This window comes from Mya arenaria, chromosome 1 (genome assembly GCF_026914265.1).
Source record: "Mya arenaria isolate MELC-2E11 chromosome 1, ASM2691426v1".
Classification (NCBI taxonomy): domain Eukaryota; kingdom Metazoa; phylum Mollusca; class Bivalvia; order Myida; family Myidae; genus Mya; species Mya arenaria.
Window position 1 is genome coordinate 33,609,702 of NC_069122.1, and position 13,766 is coordinate 33,623,467.

The 13,766-nt window shown below is 33.9% G+C and overlaps 1 protein-coding gene across 1 annotated transcript in view; it reads left to right on the forward strand.

Moving 5' to 3' along the window:
• Positions 1-13,766, forward strand: part of LOC128226582 (neurogenic locus notch homolog protein 1-like) — a 74,570-nt gene that overhangs the window by 50,101 nt on the left and 10,703 nt on the right. Inside the window, exons 41-50 of the mRNA XM_052936535.1 lie at positions 1,149-1,271; positions 3,357-3,470; positions 3,965-4,084; positions 4,600-4,719; positions 5,589-5,668; positions 8,149-8,307; positions 9,376-9,456; positions 9,668-9,736; positions 10,333-10,449; positions 11,492-11,552. Of these exons, the coding sequence (XP_052792495.1) occupies positions 1,149-1,271; positions 3,357-3,470; positions 3,965-4,084; positions 4,600-4,719; positions 5,589-5,668; positions 8,149-8,307; positions 9,376-9,456; positions 9,668-9,736; positions 10,333-10,449; positions 11,492-11,552 (1,044 nt within the window). The remainder of the gene's footprint in view (positions 1-1,148; positions 1,272-3,356; positions 3,471-3,964; positions 4,085-4,599; positions 4,720-5,588; positions 5,669-8,148; positions 8,308-9,375; positions 9,457-9,667; positions 9,737-10,332; positions 10,450-11,491; positions 11,553-13,766) is intronic.

Genomic DNA, 13,766 nt, shown 5'->3' on the forward strand with positions numbered 1-13,766 from the left:
AAGATAAATATTATTTAAAGGCGGCAAAGCATTTTTAAAAACATATCTCAGAAGCTCAAGGAACTTTTTTAACCGACTAGATTTCAACATAATGTTAAAAATGACAGATCTAGAACAGGAAAATAAAATGAATAATTAGGATGAAAAGCAGTTCATGTTGTAAAAAACATTTCTCAGCTAAGCTGAAGCAATTGTTTTAAACATACATTGAAAACGCATTTAAGTGCACCTTTTTTTATAGAAAATGTTACAGACCATTTTAAGAAAAAGCGAACTTTTCATAAAATACACATCATTTGGAAAGTTTTTCAGAAATGTAAGAAAAGACGCAGATTTAAAAAAGGATTATTTTTTTTTTGAGAAAATGCAGCTTTTTCTTAACCCGGAGAAAACGCACAGCTATAGCAAAAACCAATTGCTTCGCAAAACCTGCTCCTCGTATGAAACTTGGTCTTATTTGGAACTGGTACTTCGATGGCTGGAAACAGAGTCAGAGTTTAACTAGACAAATGCAGGGCCGGTTATATTTATTACTCCATTAAATCCCAACGGTTAAGGGTTAATTGTTTTTCGTTTTGATGAATATATTATTCCTTTACTCTACGAGATGTGCACCTAACGTGACGTCAATTGGAGGGCAATTTGGCATTGATGGAGTGATGAAAACCGTGATGATTACCGCATGAAGTGTTTGAAATATGTATGTGTGCCGGGTTACTGTCAGTGCGTCGCCATGGATAGAGTTATTTCGTGTGTCAGAGATCAAATCCATTTTCTTTTTAAATTCAAATAAAATATGGCTCAGTTACTCATACATACAACTTAAGAGAAATAGAAGAACATAATTGCATTTTACAGTATATTTCCGCGAACTTCCCGGACACCCCTCGTATTATTGAAGCTGAGAAATATACTCTATTTAACTGAACGACTTCTCCGATGTATCCTTGCAACGCCATATGCAGCTGACCTACATGTATATTTATGTAGATTCCAACCTTAACTCATGACATTCAAAGTGATCAAATTAAATAAAATAACGTATATTTTGTTATATGTATTCGCAGTCAATCCTCTACAGCTTAACGTGTCCCAGTATTTTCAGTTACATGTTTTAATATAAAATCTAAAAACAACTCTCATTTCAGCGGTTGACGTGTGCGCTTCGAACCCATGTTTAAACAATGGCACGTGTGAAGTGACTAACATCTTTTACGTGACGTACGTTTGCACATGCCCACCAGGATTTACCGGAACTAATTGCCAAATCAGTAAGACTTCGCTTTCCCATAAGCCTCTATTACGTACATTGTCTGAAAGGTTCATTGCATAGGTTGCTTGTGAAGCCTACGACAAAAAGTTAATTGTATAAATTGGTGCTGAAGCTGACGACAACATGATTGGTTGTACAAACTGATTGTGAAGCCTACGAAAACTATGTTTATTGTAAACAATGATTGTGAATATTTATGCGAAAAACTACAGAAACAAGATCAGTAGCAAAAGGTTTTAACATAAACCCGGTTTTATGGCAATGGGTAAACGCCAAAGACATAGAACACCAAAACAAAAAAATCACAAACAAGAAACATGGAAGAACATTTTATTGAAAAAAAAAATGATTGTTAAGCCCTCGGCAAAAGTTTATTATATGAATTAATTGTAAAGCCCACGACAACAAGGCTTACTATATAAATTGTATTCAAAGCGTTCGAAAAAAGGTTGTTTGAAATAATTGACTCTGAAACCTACAGCAAAGCGGTTGATTGCATTACTTGATTGTAAAGTCTACGACGACAAGTTTGATTGTATATATTGAGTGTGAAGCCTGCGTCATCTGATTGACATATGGTTGATTGTAAAAAAAGTAATTGTGACGTTTACGACAACTAGGCTGATTGCATTATTTGAGTTTGAAGCCTTCGACAACTAGGTTGATTGTAAACAAAATGACTGTAAAGCCAAAAGCATAATGGTTGATTGCATAAATTGACTGTTAGTCAAACATCATCCAGGTTGATTGCATTGATTGAATGTGAAACATACGGCAACTAGGTTGATTGCATAGATTGACTGTGAAACCTACGACAACAAGGTTGATTAATAAATTGACTATGAAGCCTACGACAACTGGGTTTATTGCCTAGATTGACTGTGAAACTTACGACAACTAGCTTTATTGCTTAGATTGACTGTGAAGCTTACGACAACTAGCTTTATTGCCTAGATTGGCTGTGAAGCTTATGACAACCAGGTTGATTGCCTAGATTAACTGTGAAGCTTACGACAACTAGGTTGATTGAACACATTGACTGTGAAGCTTACGACAACTAGGTTGATTGAACAAATTGACCGTGAAGCTTACGACAACTATGTTGATTGAACAAATTGACAGTGAAGCTTACGACAACTATGTTGATTGAACAAATTGACTGTGAAGCTTACGACAACAAGGTTGATTGAACAAATTGACAGTGAAGCTTACGACAACTAGGTTGATTTAACAAATTGACAGTGAAGCTTACGACAACTAGGTTGATTGAACAAATAGACTGTGAAGCGTACGACAACTAGGTTGATTGAACAAATTGACAGTGAAGCTTACGACAACTAGTTTGATGGAACAAATTGACTGTGAAGCTAACGACAACTAGGTTGATTGAACAAATTGACTGTGAAGCTTATGACAACCACACTGATTACCTAGATTACCTGTGAAGCTTACGACAACTAGGTTGATTGAACAAATTGACAGTGAAGCTTACGACAACCAGGTTGATTGCCTAGATTACCTGTGAAGCTTACGACAACTAGGTTGATTGAACAAATTGACTGTGAAGCTTACCACAACCAGGTTGATTGCCTAGATTACCTGTGAAGCTTACGACAACTAGGTTGATTGAACAAATTGACTGTGAAGCGTACGACAACCAGGTTGATTGAACAAATTGACTGTGAAGCTCACGACAACTAGGTTATTAGAACAAATTGATTGTGAAGCCTACGACAACTTGGTTGATTGCATAAATTGACAGTGAAGCGTACGACAACTAGGTTGATTGCATAACTTGAGTGTGAAGCCTATGACAACTTAGTTGATTGGAAAAAAATACAGTGAAACCTATGACAACAAGTTTCATAGTATAAATTGACTGTGGAATGATCGACAACTAAGTTAAATGCATTATTAACTGTGAAGCCTTTTTGATTATAAAAAAATGACTTTAAAGCTATAAATTGTCTGAATTGTCTTTGTATCTGTTATACTAAATTTGTAACCAAGTATTGGTAAACGTTTTGACATGAATGTATACTTTTTTCCAGGGAGTTACTTGAACATTTTGCATTTTTTTCAGACATTAACGAATGCCTTTCTAACAAGTGCGCAGAGTACGCGACTTGTGTGGATGGAATCAACAATTACACATGCATTTGTCCGCCTGGTTTTACTGGACCGTATTGCACTATAAGTAAGTGCATTTTTTTTGTAATGCTTGTCGAGAAAAAACAATTTATATATTATAGTGTACCAAAGCAACATGTTTTGTACATTAGGAGAGTTTTGATTTCCACCATTAAAGAAATTGTTTATTTAAAACTAGTCTTGAGGCTAATTCACACAGCATTAATTTTCGACATGAATTTAATGCTACACGTTTACGTTTTGTTTGTGGCGTAACATAAACGCTTTCTCCGACCAGATTCTTTGCATCCTTCTTAAGTAAGTCAGTTGCCAGTGCCAGGTTTGTTCTTACCATTATTCTGTTTATCTCTTTGGCATACAATTTTGGTAGTTTCCAGAAAGGATGTTTAAATATACCCAGAGAAAATGGCGAAGATTTCCTGTGAAAAATGTAATTCCGACACATTTTTGCTAAATATATAAAAATCCCGATCTACCACCTCACATTTTTCTGCAGTGTAATAGGAAACAAGCAAATTGGTTGATTGCTTTATGTTTCAGACAAGAACGAGTGTCTATCCGATCCTTGTTTAAACATTGGCACATGCGTGGATACTATTGGCAGCTACTATTGCGCATGCCCTGCGGGCATGACGGGTCCTCACTGTGACAATGTTATAGGTATGTTTTTGCAATCACAGTCACTTGACTTCGGTTCCGACCAATGGAGTTATGTTATTTGAGCGATTGGGTCTTCGAGTTGGCCACATTAAGAAATACCAATACACTGTGATGTATAAAATATACAAATACGGTGCTGTTCATGTATTTTGACTTAAAACGATTTTTGATCAACAAAACATTCCATACACATTGTGGTTTTATTGAAAGTTCAAGTTCTTAATTAATTGTAAATGCTTATGCCAACATATAAACTAGTCGAACTAATAGCTCTTCAAAAATAGCTCGACTTGTCGCTACCGAAGAACATAGCACAAGTAATTGCTTTGCAATGCTTATTGATATAGCCAGTGCATGTGTAGAAATGATGAAATGTCCGAAAATAGAAGACAGTTTGAACTAAGAATACTTATGTCCTATACAGTTCCAAAAGAGGAACGACTCATGAATTAAAAGGATTGACACAACGTCATTATATTATTAATATGTCAACTGTTGACAGACGTTTCTTACAGGTGTGCCAGGAAGTGTGTGTTTATCACCCGACGACTGCGGTTCTCACAAGACGTGTACAGATCACGAGTGCGTCTGTGTTGATAGTTATGTGGGTGTGGCCGGAAATGCCTGCATGCATGGTCAGTTCAAGAGTTATTGAATAAGCGATGTGTTGTATGATTATTTTTTTCTTCTTTTTGTCATTCTTTATCACTAACATTTATTTATAAATAATTATATATACAAAGTTATCAAGTAATTTAATGGTTTCACTATCAGTAAAATACCAGTTAAACAATTATAAGCTTTGTCTGGTTTAGTTCGAAAAGGCTTTTGTTATATATTCTACTTTTACATCAAATGTGCATGCTCATAGACAGTATAGGTCAACAAGAACTGACTCAAATATCCGCTATCATCTGTAATAAAGTGTCGAATTGTCAACACATCTTTGCGCTCTGCTCTTTTACCGTTTTTTTCTGAGCATATTCATAACTTAACTTAAAAACTCTACACTATAATAGACAATCAGAGCAGTTAAGCTTAGTTTACACCTCAATTAAGGCAACAGGATATAAGCCAAACTTAGAGCAGTTTAAGTCAGGGCGCAAGTGAGCTGACGTCATATTCGATCAGTTCAGGTTGAAACCACAGTCAGGTCTGATAAGGCTGACGCCACAATAAGGTCAGTTTCGCCTGGCGCCTGAATCAGAGCAGTTTATGTTAACGCAATTATCAGAACAGTTTAAGTTGACGCAACCATCATGTCAATTTAGGTTGACACCATCAAATCCATTGAAATATGAACACAAAGACAAGCTTTTCAATTTAAATAATATCGTTGTGTTTTTTTTTTCTTTTTTTGATTTGAAAGAACACTTTTAGATTCTGTTTGGATGTTAAATCAATGACTTTATATTTACGTTTATTGTAGAAAATTATTAACTTATATACCTTTTCTTGGCAATATGAATATGCTTGCATTGAAAATTGGAACTCTTTTTTATAGTTGCTGTTCTAACTATCGTCGTCTTGGTGTGCATCATCTTGGGAATAATAGGAACTACAATTACAATAATACATCTGAGGGTTGGTTATTTTATTACTTTGAATATTCCTGCGTTTGCTGTGATGTTGCATTACCTTCTTCTGCGTTAAGCTTGGTTATTTTGAAAAGACGCACATATGTACAGCTTCGGTATCATTTGACTATGCTGTTTCGTGTTAGTTGAATTATGTACTTCTAATAATGATCTTTATATACGAGGAGAAATGGAAACTTTCGGGCTTTTTTGTATTAGAAGGTAGTTTTTGAGGTCCCTTTTAAATGTATGCAATACAGAAATATTTTCGAGCAAAGGATCGCAAATATGTGCCGTCATGTGCCCTATGTGCTCTGAATTACTATAATTTTAATGTGTTTTATATATCATAACTCCAAGTTCCATTTATCCATCAAGTTTCGATGTTGGTACATGGCAACTTCAGAACATGTGCACGAAAGGCTACTCGTCCCATTGGTTTTCATAAAAAGCAAGTTATCAAATCCATATGGAAAAGAAAATGCATGATATATTTCACGCCACAGATGCTACTAAATAACTTGTGTCTTTCAAAACCTTAAACATTTGCTGTTTAAATAAGACTCTGCCATGCATGTGGACGAATCTTAATATCAATGGAAAAATGTACATGTGAAGCATAATTGTCTTTAATAAGTTGATGGCGACAGGGATTAAATGGACATACTCCCTCTTCAGATGACATCCGGTTCACCAAATTAAGCCTTTCTTCATTTAGAACAAAGGCATTTCACTGGGAATTTCTCGTAATAATGGATACATAATAAGGCCGTTTTATTGATGCTGAATGTCCGGAACCATATCATAGGAATATGGGCCAATGATATTACGTAGTGTTTTTCTACATTAATGGTATCGGATTTACAAATGAGCTTCTCATTTAATTGAGCTTTAGGTAAACATGTTAAATTTTGATGCGCATTGACCTCGAATAATTTAGTTTCATTTTATTGTATTGCTTGCTGAATACTAGTAGGGCCTTCAAAACCAAAATTCTAAATATCATAATCCAATGCCGAACTGAAGACTTTGGAAAGAGTGATATTGCTTTTGCGTTGTCAGTCCGTCCTTCAGTCCGACCGTCTAGCCGTAATGATATTTTATAGTCATTGGTCAGTTCATGTTAAAAATATTTCCCTACTTGAAATATCGATCGTTTGTAAAATTGAGTCACATTTTTCTCTTGATGAAATCTTGGATATATTAAAACTTCGTCACATGTGATAAAAAACAAAGTAACTAGATTTAATTTTCATTTTTTTGTTTGGAATCATATCAAAGGAGTCCTATTTTAGTAGGGATTGGCTAGATACTGTTTTTGCTTGAAACAGTCAGAAAGGTTCCCTGGATCAAGTGTTAACCGCTTGTAAAAGTGGATAACATTGGGTCAAAAGCTAGGTTTCATGGTGAAATCTTGATTTTTTGGGGGAACATATTAGAAGCAACAGATCTAGTCTAATATTTATGAAACTTAAAATGTTTGCTTTGATGACATCATTGACTAGTTTGAAACTGGGTCACAAAAAGTCAGAATCAAAGGTCATGATTAAATCTTTAAAAAATCAATTCCGAAACCAAGTATTGGCATCAATTGGCCTACTTTGTTCCAACTTCGGTCAGAATGTTCCCCTTGATGTTATCTTTAAAAAGTGGGTCACATAGGGTCAAAATAGCAGGGTTTTTAGGTCAAATTTTGGAGAGATTAAGAGAAAGTTTGAAACAAGGTCCCCTGAGGTCATATACGTAGTAACAGTGTCAAATCGTAGCGGGAAACTTGTGGACACTTTTGTGGTTATTTGTTGAAATGTTATGTTCAATCTTCATGAACTTTAAGCAGAATATTTGCCTTGATAAATCATGATTTTATTAGTTTATATCTGGGTAACGTTGGATGAAAACCTTAGTTATTAGATCAAATGCATATTGCTTCACTATGTACAATATTTTTTGTATCAAACAATTGTAAAAAAACCCATATCTTATACCGAACGCTGCAGCCTTTTTGCATGCAGATTTCGCAAACTTTTGATTTCCTTAACAACGACTTTGCTTAACTAGGCGGGTAATATCTATTCAACGATCTTGCTTGTTTCAGTTGATCTCGGAAATTACTCTTTTTAAATCATTCACTGAATGTTTGAAATAACTTTATCGCTTTTTTCAACACAATATTTGTCTTTTTATTATACCTTTGCATTTCATATAAAATCAATATATATTTACCAGGAATCTAAAATTCACATAGTTATACATAATATCTTAAGAAAGAAAATCCCTAAATAGCGTCATGGTAAGTCAGTTAGGTTAGAGAGCATTGTATTGTAATACATTATTTCCCTCGAAGCGGAGATTTGTCCGCTTCCTCATTTGTATTTATGTTTACGAGACTGTTTCAGTCAATTTGTTTAGGGTACTAATGTAGTGTAAACTGCACAAAGTACCGAGGTTGCCTTCAATGATCCTACATGTCTTTAATTTCCTCGTCAGAATTCCGGACGTAATGGTCAAGACCCTGTTGACGAAACGGAAAGCGGGAAAACGGGCGATAACTCATCAGATGACAGTTCATCCGATAATTGGTTTAAAAAGTTTTTAAAATATAAACAAGGAAAGACGAAGAAGTCCCAAGACGAAGCTCAATTTCTAGTAAGTCATTAAGAATACCGGTATCCTTCAAAATACTCAAGCACATTTAGTTAAGGTTCAGAATCGTACTCGTTTTTTTAATATCAAAAGCGAACAAACGTGTCAGTATGCATTGGAACAAAGAGAAATTCTCGACCAATCTATGGTCATGTTATGTTGTGTTTTTACTTACAGTGACACTGTTTCTTAAATGCTCTTCGACTTTTATAAATTGAGTATTTGCATACAGCTAATTCGTTTCAAATCAGTCATCAAACTAGTAATGTTAGGCATATATATATATAATTTTATTGTATGAAGTTTTCAGAAACGAAGTCGGTTAATCAGTGTTGTTCCAACAGCAGGTTTAAGTCAATGAAATAACGTCTTGTATTCTGTCCTATATAGAGATTTCCGATTGACAGACAAGCTTGTCATCTCATCGAGCCATTTGTAATGATGTAAAATTGCAATTCCAGGTGACCCCACATATCTTTTACTATCAGTTTATAATATATGGCTCGCAAATCCATAGTACTAAAAATAAAAGACCGGAAATGCATTATAAATAAACATAGTCGCAGTTTTATTTTCGTTTTTCATTTCAAATAATATCGGACGTGAAATTAAATATTTTTTATTTTTAATGGCTCAAAAAGCATGTGTTTTTCCCCGTTTTTCTCCAATTTGTGCCAGTATAATTGAAACAATTTCTTTTTATACATATAATCCCGTTTCAAATACTATTGGATAACTAGGCAATCACAATTAACCTATTTAATACATTGAGTAACAAAATCCCCGTACAAAGTTATCGGTTATGTTCGAAATGTGTATTGAATGGTTACATGTCCCTGACCACCTACTTTTACATGAAAACATTTTTTTTTTCAGTTAATAAATTCACGTACTTATGTGTAAACGAAACAAAATATAGGGGTTTGAGACGACGATGGGCTATGATGGCCTATGTTACTTTGCCAGAAAAATGATAAATTCCGAGATAAGGAAAAAGTAAAAACGATATATATGATTAATGCTGTGTTGTGGTATCAGGGACAAATTTGCTAGAGGAGTTCTTTTTTACAGTGTTGTTTTGGATTCGTGAACAAGGAGACGCAGGGGCGCTCGTGCCGAAAAGTGTCTCCTGTATCCCAATTAAAGTCAACGGTATGATACAAACGTCTTTGTATTTTGAGTCTTTATACAAAATCGTCACTAATTATTTAAAGCGAGCATCAACGGATATTGGTCATGTTCTATGGTGTTGTTTATTACGGATTTGCACTTCGACTTTATAAAAACATGTTGCATACATTTCAGTCAAGACCAACTACTACCCAACACTATAATGGTGTTAAACATTGTATTAACTTTTCAGAAACTGGGCAGAAATATCCGTGCAGTTCAACAAGGAGTTATGGCACAGAAATACGAAGTTGGTGATAAGGTACCGAACATTATTTTTCATGAGAAATATGTATCTTTCTTATTGGCCACCTCGTGGTATGATACAATCATTTACATATATAATGCGATATGCCTGAAAAATATGCAGTGCTACATCTCTATGGTTTACTGCCATCATTCATTGTATAAGGCAATGCAATAAATACGAAAGTCTTTGAAACGAAAGCCCGTCATCATTCATTATGCGGATGTTAACACGCACTGTTTGATTGTATAAAAAACATACAACACGAATGCTTTACTTTTTAAAAAAAATCAATTTGTATAGCTACTTTCCGCTCAGAGTTGTTTAACAATGTTTCAAATTGTTTTAATTTTCTTTGTAACTATCGAATTCACAGAGTTTTGCAGTAAATAAATTGGTACAAGGCTGTAACAGTAAGTTAAAGTTGTATCTGTGTTGATTTTTCGGCATTGGCAATTCAACAATACAAATTAATAAAGAGACAATAGACAAATATTGCTGCTAATGAAATGTTATTCTGTAATCTTGCTTGAAAGTGAATTGACAGTTCAAAATATTTAAAGATTTTGCTGAGAAGTGTATTGTCAATAAAAAACTTTCCTATATTTCAGAAAAAGTTAATCTCGAAGAGGGACGAAACATGTAGTATTGATACGAGCTTTACATCTTCAGATACGAGCTCATCATCTTCAAATCAACCAGGACAGATATTCGAAGTTGGTGATAAGGTACCGATTTATTTTCCAAAGATGGATCATAGAAAATATATGCTATCTTACTCGGCCGGCTAGTGGTATTATACCATCATACACACACGTATATTGCGATAAGGGTGAAAAACAAGCAGTACTACGCTTCTATGGTATGATGCAATCATAGATAGACACAATAAGCCGACCAAAGTACAGTGATGTCACCTCTGTTGTACTATATAATCACATAGAGCTACAATTCGCTTACCAATGTTTAATAATGTGCGCTCTATGGTACTATATAGTCATACATAGACACGATTTGCCGAACAGTGCAGTGTTGTCTCCTCTATGGTACTATTAAATCATACACAGACACGATTTGAAAACAGGGTAAACATAATATTAGGAAACAGACCACGCTTTATGCATGATTATCATAAACATAACTATCCGAACTTCTACAAATTGACTGTTTAAAACTGTTCCAAATTGAGCATTTCACATTTCTGTTTTTGTCATCGAAAACACGGATTGCAAACTGAGTACAACGTATCCTCCAACGAACTTATTTAAGGAAAGTAATAACTTTGTCCCTTCGTTTTATTAGAAAGTCCCTTTTTGAATTTGTTCAAACAGACGTGATATTAACAGAACGGAAACTATCCATTGGAGTTTATTTTGAAGGCATATAGTTGTTTTGATTTGCGTTGCATACAGGATGCGTTGCAAAATAATATCAATGAGTTAACATTACTTCAAAGCTTGTTGAAAGGGTGAAATAAAAGACAAATCAGGCAATGTTATACATACAAAAGTCTTTGAAACGCACTTTTTGTATTGTAAAAAAACCACTCCACACGAATGATATACTTTTTTCAAGACCCAATTTTAGGGCCGCTTTCCGCTCAGAGTGGAATGAAATAAGAAAAATAGGAAGTGATTCCATGTTTTTCTGTTTCCGTTTTGTTTTTCCGTTTCGGCATTGGCAATCGAAAGTAAATTGACAGTTCAACATATTTTAAGATTTTGCTGAGACGTGTATGGTCAATAAAAACACACATTTTCTATGTTTAAGAACAGAGACATCTCTACGAGCGAAGAAACATCAAGTTCTGAATCGACTTCATGTGGCTCAGGTAGGAAACCTTTAAGAACCAAAAATGTGCATGCGCGGCGGCCATTTCGAATGTTTGCCACCTGACTAGTATACAAGACCTAGCCCTTGAATGCGGACTTAGGGGGTCATGTCCTCAGCGATGATTTTACATAAGCTTTTTATATGCACGCGTCCTGATTATAACATAAAACGAACCAAGTCGCTGTATTTACGGGTTGGAAGTATTATTACTAAATTACAACGTAAAACGTGAAAGGAGGAAAAGGGAAATGTTTGTAAATGCATATTGGAAGTATTTCACATCGTATTAATTACAGGCAGTTCTATAGTAGAAAAGTAGTGTTTTTACATTATACAATGTTCGTATACATGTATAAGGTTAAAAATAGTGCAATAAGAAAATAACAGAATTGTTTTATTGTAAATGTTATGTAGATTGTTAATGTGATCAGTGAAAAGATGTATAAAATAGTACCCGAGGTATTTGAATATATATAAATCTATAAAATGAATGATCAGAATAGAGTTGTCCTACTCATCACAACTTTCATAGAGCTAGTATATATTTGATAAAGCACACAGAGGCATTTGAAGAATATGTAATAGACAGAACACAGAAAAGCGTTATTGCATTTTTACTAAAACTGAATTTGAGATGATGGTAAAACATGGCTTAACATTTACTAAATTACTACAATTACTAATGTTAGTAAAACTGACGGATCCCTTACCCTTAAATAAATACCGTATTGATTATACATGGTTAATGAACTATTTGTAGCCAAGCAACTCTGACTCTAAATCTGGAAAACATCATGGTGAGAATACAGAATACAGTTTCATTTGTTTGTTATTGAAACAACATAACTCAAAACCAGTTAGAACATTGTTCCTAAATGTTACATTGGAAAAAGACTTATTGTTTTGATCAAATATAAAATACAGCTTTGAAGAACTATTTTAAAACTGAACAGCTGATGAAAAAAACAACATTTTTCTTAAACTTTATAAGTACATTCAAATGTATTTGAAGTGGAAAGTTATCTAAATTTTACTTCGTATATGTATTTCTCCTAACCTATTTGATATTTTAGCCCCCTGATTAAAATTAAAATCCATGCATTTCAGTTTTGGCCCCAATTTTTTCGACATGCACGTGAACATACTTAAAAGTATTTTTTTAACTCTTTGATTCTGAAATTGAAGTGCGCAATACTTCAAGTCAGCGAAGTGATCAAATTTGTTTGATAACATATGATAATTCAAAGAGAGAAATACGCCGTGTATAACAATTTTTTTTCGGCATAACGAACATAAAAAACATTATTAAATAATAAACATAATTATTAAACAGAGATGCTTACCATGTACAATAGCTATAGAAAAAATGACATTTATATTGCGAACCAGAATTCAAGCATTAGTATATATTAGACCAGTGCGCATGCTTCGGAGTTTGTTGATTTTAAAGAGCTCCGGGAGAAACTACATTAGGTGCCCAAGTTACAGATTTCTCCAAGACTACAAAAAAAGTCGACTTAAAAAACAATCCACAAAATGTCGTGAACAATATATGTACATTGCGCTATATATGTTTTTTTCTTATAATAATTTGTAAAAAAGATGTAACCGTAAATTAAAAAAATCCGGGCAACCTTCGATTTACGTTCAAAATCTGAAACGATGATGTCTTTGAAAAGAATATATAAAATTTTGAATACTTTCGCCGTGCATATGTGATGACATCATCCAATGTGGCCACCGCGCATGCATATTCTTAATTCTTTAGATATACATGTATTATTGATTCATCAACCTTGTAAAATTAGAACAAATGTTACATTACAATTCATGTTCCTTTTAATGGTATGTCCTCAATATCACAAAATTCTTAAGATTCGACTCAATTGAGTTCACCGTTTTAAATATTCTGTAAGATAAAAAAAGAGCGATAAATAAATCTGGTTGTTGCAAACTCATTTTTTTTGTTAAATTTGAATCAACATTTTAAAACGAATGTTGATTGGTGATATAAAGCCTATTTTAGGTCATTATTTAAGTGTATTATAATTGAGTACAACTGCTGTAGAATGTTTAATTTTAAGAATTTTGATCATTTATTTTATCAAAATGGTATAAAAGGGTTTGCACTTTTATTTTATTTTTGTTTAAAAGTATGCTTTGCTGTTATCAACACACAACAAACGTTAATATCACCAGACATCTCAAATTA